Source organism: Penicillium malachiteum (assembly GCF_028827825.1).
Source record: "Penicillium malachiteum strain IBT 17515 chromosome Unknown utg000005l:1.0-9002435.0:326005.0-9005861.0, whole genome shotgun sequence".
In the NCBI taxonomy this organism is placed as follows: domain Eukaryota; kingdom Fungi; phylum Ascomycota; class Eurotiomycetes; order Eurotiales; family Aspergillaceae; genus Penicillium; species Penicillium malachiteum.
In genome coordinates this window covers 8,378,058-8,391,188 of record NW_026643099.1, presented here as the reverse complement: position 1 = coordinate 8,391,188, position 13,131 = coordinate 8,378,058, and the positions used below count along the sequence as shown (strand labels likewise).

The following is a 13,131-nucleotide window of genomic DNA, read 5'->3' as shown; positions in this document are numbered from 1 at the left end:
TACGGGGTTACCTACATGACTACCTGGAGGGGAAGACTAACTGCTGTATAGTTGGATATAGGTAACTGGCAACCCTAGGGATATCTAAAGTGAGAGATAGCTGATGTTAGAGGTATCCAAAAATAGGAGAGCGCTAAACTAAGAGGGATAACTCATGTTCCAAGGTTTAATTGTAATGAACAAAATAAAAATCCGTTTATTTGTAAATCTATGGTCTTAGATATAGGCTGGTTCTGCCTCCTTAAGTATTCCGCCAGACGGTGGAAAAGAGTTCCAAGTTCTATACTAGTCGTGCATGGTGAACACTTACCCCGGGATTTCGTGCTTGGGCCTTCAAGTTCCTATCCAATCGGTATGTATTCAAGTTCGAATACTAAGTTTGAGGTTCCCTGCAAGACACAGCTATGAAGATCCTTCTCTGATGATTTTAATGGGCTTTAACTTGATGTTATTGTTATGTCTGTGCTTTTGAACGGGAGTCGGCGGTAGTCGGATTTACGCCCTTCTGATAGGTCTGTTACAGCTTACCCATTATAGTACTATAGCACGCAATGGATGGTAACTAGAATCCATCATGATCCCTATATAAGGTCCAGATATTTATTTTCTTTCTAAACTGAAAAATAAAATGGCTAACAAGTTGAATTTTCAGTCGAATTGATCATCTACTCGCGGAATAGTCGATTCGTTCATACTTCTACCATGAAGCTTCTTAGCCCAGTGGCTGTTAGCTTACTAGCAGTTGTTCCCCATGTCTCTAGCGCAGAGATCTGTGGCAATAATGGAGTTGATATTTACAAAGATGCCACCTGCTCATCAGCTCAACGGACCGATGATCTTCTTTCGCGAATGTCATGGACAGACAAGGTGAAACAACTTGGAGGTATCCGTCAGATCTTAGGAGAGGACATGTCCTTCAACAAGACGAAGTTCGATATATTCAACGAGGCACAGAATGGGAATATAGGTGTGTATTCCTCCCTACTGCCTAGGTAGTACTCAAGATGAGTGCCAATGCTAATCTGATATCAAGGTTACGGAAACCAATTCAATCCTGCACTCCCAGCACTGAGCCTAGTCAATGAGCTCCGCGAGAATCAGACTGCATCTGGACTGGGCATCCCTTACGTCCTCGTTTCAGATTCCATCAATGGGATTTACATATTCAATGGGACGTTGTTCCCATCTACACTTTCCATGGCATCTTCATTCAACATCCCTCTATACGGATCAGCCATCGCTTCAATCCGGGAAGAGTGCCGAGCAATCGGTATCAACTGGGTACTTTCACCCGAATTAGACGTTGCGACGGATCCAAGATATGGCCGTGTAGGCGAAACGTGAGTCAAGAAAACACATATGAGTACAGAAAATATCAAAAGCTGATGCTGAATATACTAGTTACGGCGAAGATCCCTATCTGAATGGTGAATTCGGCCTGAAATACGTGCAGACCATGCAAGTAAAAGATGAGAGCGGTTTCATGAAAGTTGCCGCAACAATCAAGCACTTCGTTTATGGTTGGGAAACAGGTGGTGTCAATACCGCGCATCAATATGGTGGACTCAATCATATCTACAACGATATGCTTCCACCATATATCAAGATAATCAACGAGGCAAGCCCTGCATCCTTAATGGCTTCTTATGCTAGTCTTGATCGGGTTCCGATGTCCGCCAATAAATTCATGCTTCAGCGCGTTCTTCGCGATGATCTTGGTTTTGAAGGTATAATAATGTCTGATGCTGGTGCATTAGTCGATCTATCAACAGAGTTCAAGATCGCTTCAACATCCCAAGATGCGGCTATATTAGCTGTGAAAGCTGGTATGCAAATGGAGCTCTCACCGGGAGTATCTTCAGCTACGCAAACACTTGTCAATGTGACCGATGACAGTGAATTAACCTCAATGGTATCAAATGCTACACGCAAGATCCTTGAGCTGAAGTTCAATCTTGGTCTTTTTGACTTACCTCTTCCCTCGATCTCAAATGCCTCGAAGATACTCAGGGCTCCAGCTCATCTTGAGGCCGCTCGAAATATCTCCAGGGAATCGATTGTACTACTCCAGAATGATGATACTCTTCCTCTGAAACAGAACAAAACCTCACAGAAAGTCGCAGTACTGGGACCCTATGCCTCAATCATCGACCCCGGATCCTACGCAGCACATAGCACCAGTGACAAGACACACGGAAACTCCCTTCTACAAAGTCTTCAAGCCAAATTTGGCTCGGTAAACATCCTCCACGAACCAGGTGTAGACTTTCTGGACCGCACAAACACCACCGGGATCAGCAAAGCTGTCTCTGCGGCCAAATCAGCGGGTCTAGCCATCGTGAACATCGGCTCATTATCCGTATACTCCAGCGATCCACTATATGACAAACGCACCGACGGAGAATTTTTCACACACGCCGATCTCGGATTCCCAGGTCTTCAGCAAGAACTCCTCGACGCAGTGCTCGACACAGGAGTTCCTACAATCCTAGTTCTAAGCGGTGGCCAAGCCTTCGTTCTCAATAACTCAACTCTGCGCGCAAACGCAATCCTACATACATTTCTCGCGGGTGAATATACTGGCGACTCTGTTGTGGAGATACTGACCGGGAAAGTGAATCCTAGTGGAAAGCTTCCGATCAGTCTTCCACAGGCTAATGGAGCATTCCCGGTTGCGTATAACTGGCTACCATCTGATAACCATGGCGGAAATTCCGGCGAGGAGATTTATGGATCTTCAGCATGGCAGTTTCCTGCTATAACGATTACTCCGCCTATGGCATTTGGATTTGGACTTAGTTATACCAGTTTTAACATGACTGAGTTCCAAACAGAGGAAATTGAGACAGAAAAGACAGGTGAAAAAGCCTTTAAGGTTTCGATTAATGTGACGAACTCGGGAGATGTGATTGGGAAAGAAGTTTTGCAGCTTTATTTCAGTCAAGACTGGTCTACAATTGAGTTACCTATTAAGAGACTTATTCGGTTTGAGAAGGTGGAGCTTCGACCTGGTCAGGCCAAGACTGTAACTTTTGTGATTCCACAGAAGGAGATGGGATATTATGTGAATATGGAGTGGATGGTGGAGAGGGGAGACTACACTTTTCACATTGGATCTAGTTCGAAGAGTGTGGACTTGCAGGAGCGTACTGTGACTATTACGTACTAGTAGAGAGATTGACAACTTGAAGAGAGAATAACCATGTATCTGAACATGCTGTATAAACTTGGAAAGGAATCATGTTATTTGATTGTAACTTTCATCTCGAACTCAAATTTATACTAAGGTTCAGATAAATATCCAAATAGAAAACGATCTATAAGACCACACATTCTATCATAACCATCACTCATATGCTGACCACTACAGCTTGGAATCCTCAATTCTCTTTCCATTCTCCTCAAAATCAATCTTCTTCCCAGTAATCAACGACTCTTGCAACGCACATCCAATAGTAACAGCCTTCACAGCGGAATTCAAACGAAGAGGAGGGGGAGTGTTATCCAAACAAGAAGCCGTGAACTCATTAGCCTCAGTGATGAACGCCTCGCGGAATCGACCATAGTAATCAGCTGGAATCTCGCGACGGATACCAGAAGACTCGTATAAGTTGACAAGGTTAAGTTGGGGCTGTGTGTTAATTGCGATCTTGCCGTTTGTGCCGAAGATCTCGGTGCAATCTTCTTGTCCAGCAGCCATCATGCGGGAACAGTAAAGTTGGGCGATTTTGCCTCCCTATGAATGAATTAGCCTGGTACTTGAGATATTTGACTATTATATGTGTTGGAATATATATATGTAGGAAATGAACTCACATAAAACTCAATAATTCCCAAGGCATTATCGCGATCATTGTGCTTACGCAGATCAGGCTGTACAGCCGTGATACCAATAGCAGTAACACTCTTGACCTTAGTCTGCTCACCGAAGAACCACAAAGCAAGATCAATATCGTGAATCGAGCAGTCCACAAAGATACCACCGGAGAACTCAGCGTACGCAACGAAGAATCCACTAGGATCAAGCTTATCACAAGTCTGCGACCGGAAGACGGATGGAGTACCAATATCACCGGTAGCCATGCGACGGTGAGCATCACGGTACGAGGCATCGAAACGACGAGAGAAGCCACAGATAACTTTTTGGTTGGTGAATTTCTTAATAGAGGCATCGTAGGCATCGACAACCGACTGGGACTGTAGTAGAAAAAGAATGTTAGACCGGATTCAATTTCGGGGAATATTCAGAATGAAGTCGATTCGTACAATCTCAGGACTGGTACTAATGGGCTTCTCGCAGAGAACGTGCAAACCTCGTTGGATCGCCTTGATAGCTTGTTCGGCGTGCACAGTGGTGGCACTGGCGACAACAACAGCCTGGAGAGTCTTCTCTGACTGCAGCATCTGATCATAGTCGGTATAGGTGCGTACTCCCTTGAACTCATTTTTGGCGGCATCTAGCTCGGACTGAACAGGAGAACAGACAGCAATGAGTTCGGCGCGGGGAGTTAGAGTGGCGAAGTGACGGGCATGGCGCATTCCTATTACAGTGCGTGGATTAGAATCTCATCATGGTACTACCAATTGATAAAAATTGTGTCTTACCCATGCGACCAATGCCAGCAACAGCCACTTGGAGCTTCTCAGACATTATGAAGGAATTGAATAGTTACAACGAGGGATTCGGACTGAAGTGTATAATGGAATGAAAAATTAATGATCAAGTAGGATCTTACCTGGAGTTATATAGCTAATTTTTTTGTTGTTTTGAGCTATATGCACCCCTCAGCAGATAATCAACCGATCCTGCGAGAATAATCATATTGAACACTCAATGGAGTAAGTTATCGGCGACTCTTTCCCCGGTTTGATTCAAGTTCTCCACTCTCCACTTCCCCGCATCCCGTGTTTACATTCTGTGCAAGGTTCCAAGGTTGTGAGAATTATTGATGATTTTGATAACAATTGCTGATCAAAACTGAATTTGAATCAGTTAGAATCATGATCTAATATGCATGTGTCCAGTTCTCATAATAAAATTGATCAATTGATAAATCGAGACATCACATTGTATAGAACTACCTAGTACAGCACAATGTCACTACTAATTACTCTGACCCACATCCTTCCCACCCCCACGCTACTTTCAAAGATTCCTGTACAGTCCAAGTAGGATACGCATGTTCATCCGCCAACTTGATCAAAACTCCCAGAAGAGCTTCCTGTTCAAACCTCTCCGTAAACCGATCCCCACACATCCCAATTGCAGCCGACGCAGTAACCAAACCAGGAGGACTATGTTGATTGGAAAGTGCAATTCCACAAAGTCTCAAAACAATCGATCGGACCTTTTGATCCACCGATCGCATTGCCGTCCGTTGACTAGGTCCTAGACGTGGCAACTTGGGATTATAAACCGTGAGCAAGATACGCGCAAGTTCCAAGAATTGAAGACCTGCCACATGACAGTTATTCAAGTACCAAAGTTCAGGAAAAACCTCTCCGCGCGAGCGATCCGGTTCACATGAGTAGATGGGCTTAAAACTAGGCGGACCAAGCTCATTCCAAAGAGTTTCAAACGTGACTAGTTCCTCATACCGCGCGATTCGCATGTTGGGTCCTGATGCGTTTCGTTGGTGTAGGATTCCCATTCCCATATTTGAGGCGTGGTGTCGGTCTCCTGAGAGGTCTTCTTCTTGGGATCCGTAACAATATTGAAGTACATCGGCACAATGGATCACCAATCTATCTGCCCAGACGTAGTCATCTGCAGGTTCGAATGATCGGTACGGTTCACAGGGCCCTAATGGTAGACGGAAGGTTCGTTGTTTGCTGAATGCGGTGGTGATTTCTTGTCGTATAGCAATCCAGTATGCAGCGTGACGGAGTCCGTATCCTGTTACTGCGGACATTATTTGGGAGTCTAGGAAGATCTGGATTCCTCGAAGGGCACTTTCTGTATCCTGGCCCATTGATGGGACTGGAAAGCCCAGTTAACTGAGTGAGATAGGGAAACATTATGAGGCGAGTCACCTACAATCGACCTCTTCGTAAAAGCGGAGGATAACAGCCGCGGCAAGTAAATTCTCATCTTGAGCTTCTCTGGAGTGGTCCGAGATTGAAACAAAATGTGCAATACATTCATTATGGTAATGAATCGCAGTCTCGGGCGTCAAGTTTGGAAGAGCTTTGCCTCCATAGTGTACTTGATTGCCATCCCAGTATTTCTTGATCCGACTCAGGTGTCTCGCAGAGGCAGTGAATATTGCATTTAGAAGAGGTGGACATGTTCGAGCTCGCAAAGGTAGGGTGCATGCAAAGTTTCTTTCTCCGTCGCAAATATCAAACTAAATAAGATTAGTGAAGAGAAATCGCCATAAGATCTTCAACACATACCCAGGGAGCAAGTTCAACCACAAAATATCGCATGAGACAGGCTTCGTGCTCGTCTAAATTAGGTAACTCCCCGATACCTTGAAAGGAGCCTCCGAGCCCGGAAGATGCATTGCTGCTGCGAGAGAAAGGGGGTGATGATGAGAGCGAAGGATGGTTCACAGGTGACACTTGTCCCGCATAAGGGGAATAGTGTCCCACTGGCAGTGTAATATCAGGTTCAGGTGGTGACAAGAATTGATCTGAGTGTGATGCAACTGCATCGCTGAGAATACAAGTTTCGGCGAGAGCCCGAGTCTCGACACAGCTATTACTTCGGGGTTTCTCCGATATCGTGGGTGATGATGCGATAGTATCAAGCTCCAAAGTATAGTCTCGGGCTATCTCGGTCGTTTCATCGACATATTTGTATTCCACTATAGTAAAGTTAATCATTAGTCCTCAATCCCCACTGGCACTAGCACTGATCAAGATGCAAATTCGTGCGGAGATGAATTGGCACATACCCTTCCCAGCAGGTAACCAAGGCTGATCCTCTGCAAAATCATATAGAGCGCTCGCACTAGAACCATGACGAAATCCCGAGGGGTTGGCATGCCAGACACAGGAAGAACCCGTCCGTATGCACCGATGACATTTCGGCTTTTGCCCATCACCTGCGGATGATTAGTATTCAATATCGGCATGGACCTTGCGCATGCTCACATTTTACGTGATGATCTAAAGATTATATGATCAGTCAACGGTAATCAATCAGTTCTGGTCTTTTTACGTACTGCGACATTCCTGGCTTTGATAATTCCTGTCAGTGATTGGAGTAGACCTGTTGAACTGTGGGTCACTTACCAGGGTACTGTCTTATTACGCCGCATATTGTCTAAATAATATTCAAATCCATGAAGCTCAGAATCAGAATATTTAGAACACCTAGACACTTGAGGGAATAGAAGGAAATTAAAGGAAAGTCTCGCCGGGAATCTCCACCTGGAGAGAGTGTAGAAAGTGCAGAAAGTGCGGGGTTGGAAAACCTGGGGTTGATTAGTTCGTCATTGGGGCTAAACGGGGCTCTTGGCTCCCTTGATTATACCACAAACCCGCCGGCTATTGTATGTGTCAATCTGACTCGAAGTTTGACCTGCATAGGTAGTGGGAAATCGTTCAGCCGGGGCTTTATGAGCTGCTTTAGATATCTCTCACTTTAGATATCTGTGGGGCTACCAGTTGCCTATATCTAACTATGTAGTAGCTAGCCTTCCCCTCCCGGTACACAGGTATTCATATAGGTAACTTACCCAATAGCCTGAGGTACCTAGGTAGGTAACCATGTATGTAACCCTGCAGGTACTTATATACAAAGAGGTGTCGGTCATTAGTCATTTGTAGATGCTACTGACTCGGACTGAGCCCTGTACTTAAGTATGTGAATATAACTATCTGAGAGGATGTAGACATATTTGGCCAAGCACTCGCGTGCTGAGGACATACCTCTCCCAATTTCAAATGCTCGCTACTCTATGTACTGGCAGTGCCGCGCGAAGCGCGGCGTGAGGACTTGTTGATCTACTACTATAAGACTCGGAGTCAACCGAGGTATCGCCAGGAGTAATCTTTCAACCTTGGAACCTCTAGTCACTTCCAAGGTTATCCACATAGACAAGGCACCTGGGTAGCTAGACTGACCTCGGGAACATTTGAAAGTATTATCCTGTACTGTTCTAACAGCTGTAATGATCCATAAAGGGACATTTTCCTCGCTCTAGATTTTCCAGATGTCGTGTGTTTACTACCAGCCCTGGAGGCATTATGTATTGACCGTATATGGTAATTGATGGCGCCGCTAAATCCTTGGCGCCGGCGAGAATTTCCTTTTTATACAAGAACCTCGTGGGGGGTTAACACGACTTCCAAAATTGAAAACCAGTTGAAAACCAGTTGAAATTAACATGTAAATGCCTTGAGCTGAGTAACACATAAATTAAGATAGGTCCGATTTTTTGAGTGCTTATTTCATTCATTTTTCATGCAATATTCATCTTATATGGCTTTTGGTCATATCTATGCGCTTATCTCTCGGAAAATACTACTAGTAGTTGCATTGATACTCACTTTTTGATAGTCAAATCATTGAATGAATTTCTGAAATCATACTCAAGATCACATACTGCACCAGCGCCTTCAAAATTGCGCCAGAGCTTATCCCAAGAGTCCCAGGCCCTTTCGGCCTATTCCTGTATTAGTCCCAATACTATATGCCTCCTGCTCGATCTCTCTGCCTAGAATATCTAGTCCAGATCGTCTATCACCCTTGAAGCTTCTATCTTTAGTTTCCCCAAACCTGGATGAGAGCTTTCGGAAAAGAGAAATAGGCCACATCAAATTCAATATACAAGCTGAACGCATTCGCAGATCATGGCATGCAAGCTGAAGCAGCATTTTCTGCGGCTATATCGTGAAGGGAAATTTCCGAGTCTCCAAGTCTTTGATTGATGAAACAAAGCGAAGAAGGAAAACGGGAAACTTTTCCCCAACTTTTGCATTTTTCTACTCGAGACAGGTCACTTGAACATTTGAAACTTGAAATGTCCGAAGTCGGCCTCTATACGGATCTACTCCATACATGTAGACCTCCGAATGTCTTTAAGTTCGAGATCCAGCCATTTGGTCATTGCACTGCCCCTGATCATCATAATCATTGCCATATTAGTTAATCAATCGATTTGAACTGATCATCGCAAAGCTTAGTACTCCGTACAGTCCTTGAAACAACAGATTAAACGTCAATTCCTGGGTATATCTCAAACAGGCAGCATAATTTCCTTATATGAGACTGTAAATCAATTAAAAGGGTCTTTACAGGGTCTTCACAGGGTCTTCACAGGGTCTTGAAAGGGTCTTGAAAGGGTGTTTTATAACTGAAGATGTTTCATCAGATCCATAATAACCCGTGTTAAGGTTTCTTCACTGAAATGCCGCATGTCATTCCCGTGTGATGATCATAATCAGATAACGCATGGCACCCGTTAAGACTAAAATGAAACCGGTTTCAGTCTTTCAGAATTCCCACTTCAGCCACCATAGGACACTTTCCGGCCCGAAACATGGATTCCTTGGTAATTAGCGAATAAAACGAGATGCTCCGACTCCTCCGAGTTTTCGGGAAGCCGGGTGGAGTTCATTCCAGCCTTTTTGCAGCCATTGCGGCCTTCCGCAGTCAGTGGCGTCTAAAGCGGTGTTTCGAGGATTATAATTCAATGAATAATATTAATTAATTGCTTACAAAAAGGAGAATATTTGAAACTAATCTTAATCAGGTACAGGTCCAGAATTTTGAAGAATTTAATATGCTCAGTGGCTAACTCTAACCGGCGCCATCCTCCGAAGATCCTTTTTTTTGACCCACATAGGCCACATCGTTTATTCTCTCTCAGCATTGTTAATCTTGTTGTAAGCAAGATCCATACCTAGACAGGGAAAGTGGACACACGATTCCATAGAAAAAATTAGAAAAATTATGACAGAGACGTGGATTCGAATTTGACTACGGAGTACCTGCGGATTCCCTACGGATGTACGGACTGAAGAGATTAATTGACAGGCCACTGGAAGATAATAATATTAAAAAGATCGACATATCCCCTTGAATTGAATTTTTATTCATCTGGAATTGTAATTTTCTTTCCCAGTTAATTCCACGTAAATATGCGGTTCTCTTCATTGAGCCTCCTCGCTGCTGCGGGTGCGCTGGCTTCAGCTTCCAGCTTCAAGTCTGGAGAGTATGACTACATTGTTGTTGGTGGTGGTCCTTCTGGTATTATCACTGCTGAGCGTTTCATTGAAGCTGGCAAGCGTGTTCTGCTCATTGAACAAGGTACCGGACCTACTGTTGCGACGGGTGCCAATGAGACTCTCACCTGGAACCACACCATCACAGACATTGATCTTCCCGGTCTGTCTGCTGATGTGGGTGCTCTTCCCGCTTGGGATGAGTATCTCTGCACTGACACTGAAGGATATGCTGGCTGTGTCCTTGGTGGAGGTGTGACAATTAACTACATGGTCTTCGTGCACCCACCGGAGCATGATTTCGATGACAACAACAACTGGCCCCAGGGCTGGAAGTGGAAGGATCTCAAGCCTGCTGCTGAGAGACTTTACAAGCGCAATCCCGGTACCATCCTGCCTTCTGCTGATGGTAAGCGCTATGACCAGGGTCTTTACAACGTTCTCTCCAACTTCTTCAAGAAGTTGAACTGGACCTCTGTCGATATGATCACTCAGCCCAACGAGAAGTACCAGGTCTACAGTCACCCTGCCTGGAACATCAAGGACCAAGTCCGCGCTGGTCCCGTCCGCACCTACCTCCCTCTCGCCGAGAAGAGCAAGAACTTCCACCTGAGCCTGCACACCAAGGTTCTGCGCGTTGTGCGTTCCGGAAGCCATATCACCGGTGTCGAAGTGAAGACTGCCTCTGGAAAGACCGAGATCGTATCCCTCGCCCGTGACGGCCGCGTCGTCCTCGCCGGTGGTGCCCTCGCTACTCCCCGTGTTCTGTTCAACTCCGGTATTGGACCCAAGCGCCAGATCGAGACTGCCAAGAAGAGTGGCATCAACGTTCCCCCCGAGCACGAGTGGATCAACCTGCCCGTTGGTGTTGGTCTTAAGGATCACCCCATCTTCACCATCATGGCTCAGACTCCCGGTAACTTCGGTCTCCCCAACTACGAAAGCATCGTCAACGGCAGCGACAGCAAGGACATCAGCCTCTACGGCAAGGGGTCCGGTCTTCTGACCCAGGGAAAGCACCGTCTTACTTTCTTCTCTTCCAACAACATCAACGGCACTACTCGCTACTACCAGGGCTCATGCGCTCCCGAGTCTGACGCCGTCTTGGATATCACCACCTACATGACCCACGGTCTTACATCCTCTGGTGTTCTGGGTATCAACGAGAACCAGACCACTGTTATCGAGAAGTCTCCTTACTTGCAGACCGCTGGTGACCGTGTCGCTGCCTACCAGTTCATCCAGTCCCTTGTCAAGGACTTCAACGCCCCCGACTCCGGATTCGAGTTGGAGACTTACTTGAACACCAGTGCCATCATCTCTAGCTTGTCTCCTGGCATGCACTACACCACCACTGCCAAGATGGGTACCGATGATGGTCGCAAGAACGGTACTTCCGTTGTGGATGTTAACACCAAGGTGTACGGTACTGATAACTTGGTAAGTTTGATGAAAGCCTTGAAGTAATAGATGCATATTTGAGCTAATCATTCTGTAGTACATTGTCGATGGAAGTATCCACCCTGACCTCCCTACTGGTAACATCCAGGCCACTATCATGATCATCGCCGAGGCTGCTGCTGCCCGTATCCTTGCTCAGAAATAAATGATGGAGGATTGATAAATAAATTCTTGTATAGATATAGAGTTATAGAATTTTTCAACATTTGAAGTCCAGAATGTGCGTTCCGAGTCGTTTCAAGGCTCAAATGATCAAATGCTATGTAGCACTAAAATGGCTTAAGTGACTCAGCTCTTTATTATTATTCACATAAGCCTGCTCCAGATGTCAGGATCAAGAGAGCATTATGTAACTGAATATTATAATTTTTTCAAATGTTCAAATGTTGGTAATATTCATGGATATACCAGTTGACCATTGATAGTAGACCCTTTGAAGAGTGAGAGCCTTAACTAGTAGGTACTTCAAGTTTAATCACACACATAATAACCTCCGAAGTTGAAGTTTACACAGCGTGCACACCTGCATGTGAATGAAGGGTGTCAAAATACTAATTACTATCTCAGACTTTAGATCTACCTTCATACGCAAGGACTTTCTGACTTTAAGTTACTGCCTACAAGATGTTTACTCGATGTTCCCAGGCCCTCTCTACTGCTTATCCAGTCTGGGAAAAGACAAAAGAAGAAAGAAAGAGAAAGGAAGAAAAAAAGTAAATCAGGTAAAAGTAAAGTGAAAGCACCCAGTGCTCAAAACTGCCACATCAGATATCGCACGAAGCGCTGAGGGCCAAGTCGGAGAAGAGGAAGTAAACGCAAGCTGAAAAAAGTGAAAGCAAAAAAGGCTCAGCTAGCAAGGGTGGTGTATCGTAATGAAGAAAGACACAGTGGGCGCAACAAGTTCAAGCTCTTTGTTGATATGCCAAATCATATCATTGACATACCCCTCATCCACCACACTTCTGTTAAGGCAATCCAGAAGTTCGTTTGTATAATCGAGAGCATTCTGGTAGTGAGTGTGTATCTATGTTATCAAGTCACCACCATCTGGGTCGATGTGTGGCAAAATCGCCTGGAGTCAGTCCCGGAGATGAGTAAAATGGTTTCGAGTTCGAGAGATACTGAGGGTATCCTGAGATTCAAGTTTATAGTTAGACTTAAACCGAACTTGCCTGATATAGGGAGTTTAGATGTGTACTGTGCTTACTATACCCAGGGCCTATACCTAGTAGGACATTGTGATTAGTACCTTGGGGGTAATTGAACTTTTGAGGGAGACAGTGATCAGAGGCAGTGAGGAGTTAGAGAAAGAAAGATCGGAGAGCCCTTTTTTGAATTTATATTTGTAAGTTATCAGACAGCAAACACAGTGATTCAGGTTCAATAACAGACCTATAGACTCAGAGCCTTTAAACATTTTGGAATGTTTGTCTACTTGACTGGGAAACTGAACAGCCTAAAGTACTGAACTATTACAGCCTTTCTTAGGTTCGG

General features: G+C 44.9%; 5 protein-coding genes across 5 annotated transcripts; 2 read left to right on the top strand and 3 right to left on the bottom strand.

Moving 5' to 3' along the window:
* Positions 1 to 702: 702 nt before the first annotated feature.
* On the top strand, positions 703 to 3,169 carry N7483_013127 (uncharacterized protein; the record flags this gene model as incomplete). The annotated part of the gene is made up of 3 exons (XM_057096554.1): positions 703 to 967; positions 1,034 to 1,340; positions 1,402 to 3,169. The coding sequence occupies 3 exons, from the start codon at positions 703 to 705 to the stop codon at positions 3,167 to 3,169; spliced, it is 2,340 nt and encodes a 779-aa protein (XP_056942525.1).
* A 195-nt stretch (positions 3,170 to 3,364) lies between these two features.
* On the bottom strand, positions 3,365 to 4,651 carry N7483_013126 (uncharacterized protein; the record flags this gene model as incomplete). The annotated part of the gene is made up of 4 exons (XM_057096553.1): positions 3,365 to 3,736; positions 3,817 to 4,197; positions 4,267 to 4,541; positions 4,606 to 4,651. The coding sequence occupies 4 exons, from the start codon at positions 4,649 to 4,651 to the stop codon at positions 3,365 to 3,367; spliced, it is 1,074 nt and encodes a 357-aa protein (XP_056942524.1).
* Positions 4,652 to 5,108: 457 nt separating this feature from the next.
* N7483_013125 (uncharacterized protein) lies at positions 5,109 to 5,972 on the bottom strand (the record flags this gene model as incomplete). The annotated part of the gene is made up of 1 exon (XM_057096552.1): positions 5,109 to 5,972. The coding sequence occupies one exon, from the start codon at positions 5,970 to 5,972 to the stop codon at positions 5,109 to 5,111; it is 864 nt and encodes a 287-aa protein (XP_056942523.1).
* Positions 5,973 to 6,029: 57 nt separating this feature from the next.
* On the bottom strand, positions 6,030 to 7,265 carry N7483_013124 (uncharacterized protein; the record flags this gene model as incomplete). The annotated part of the gene is given in 5 exon segments (XM_057096551.1): positions 6,030 to 6,347; positions 6,397 to 6,777; positions 6,900 to 7,049; positions 7,170 to 7,224; positions 7,240 to 7,265. 5 exon segments carry the CDS (start codon positions 7,263 to 7,265, stop codon positions 6,030 to 6,032), a joined length of 930 nt encoding a protein of 309 aa, XP_056942522.1.
* Positions 7,266 to 10,092: 2,827 nt separating this feature from the next.
* On the top strand, positions 10,093 to 11,782 carry N7483_013123 (putative cellobiose dehydrogenase; the record flags this gene model as incomplete). Its single annotated transcript, XM_057096550.1, has 2 exons — positions 10,093 to 11,616; positions 11,675 to 11,782. The coding sequence occupies 2 exons, from the start codon at positions 10,093 to 10,095 to the stop codon at positions 11,780 to 11,782; spliced, it is 1,632 nt and encodes a 543-aa protein (XP_056942521.1).
* Between the last annotated feature and the right edge of the window lie 1,349 nt (positions 11,783 to 13,131).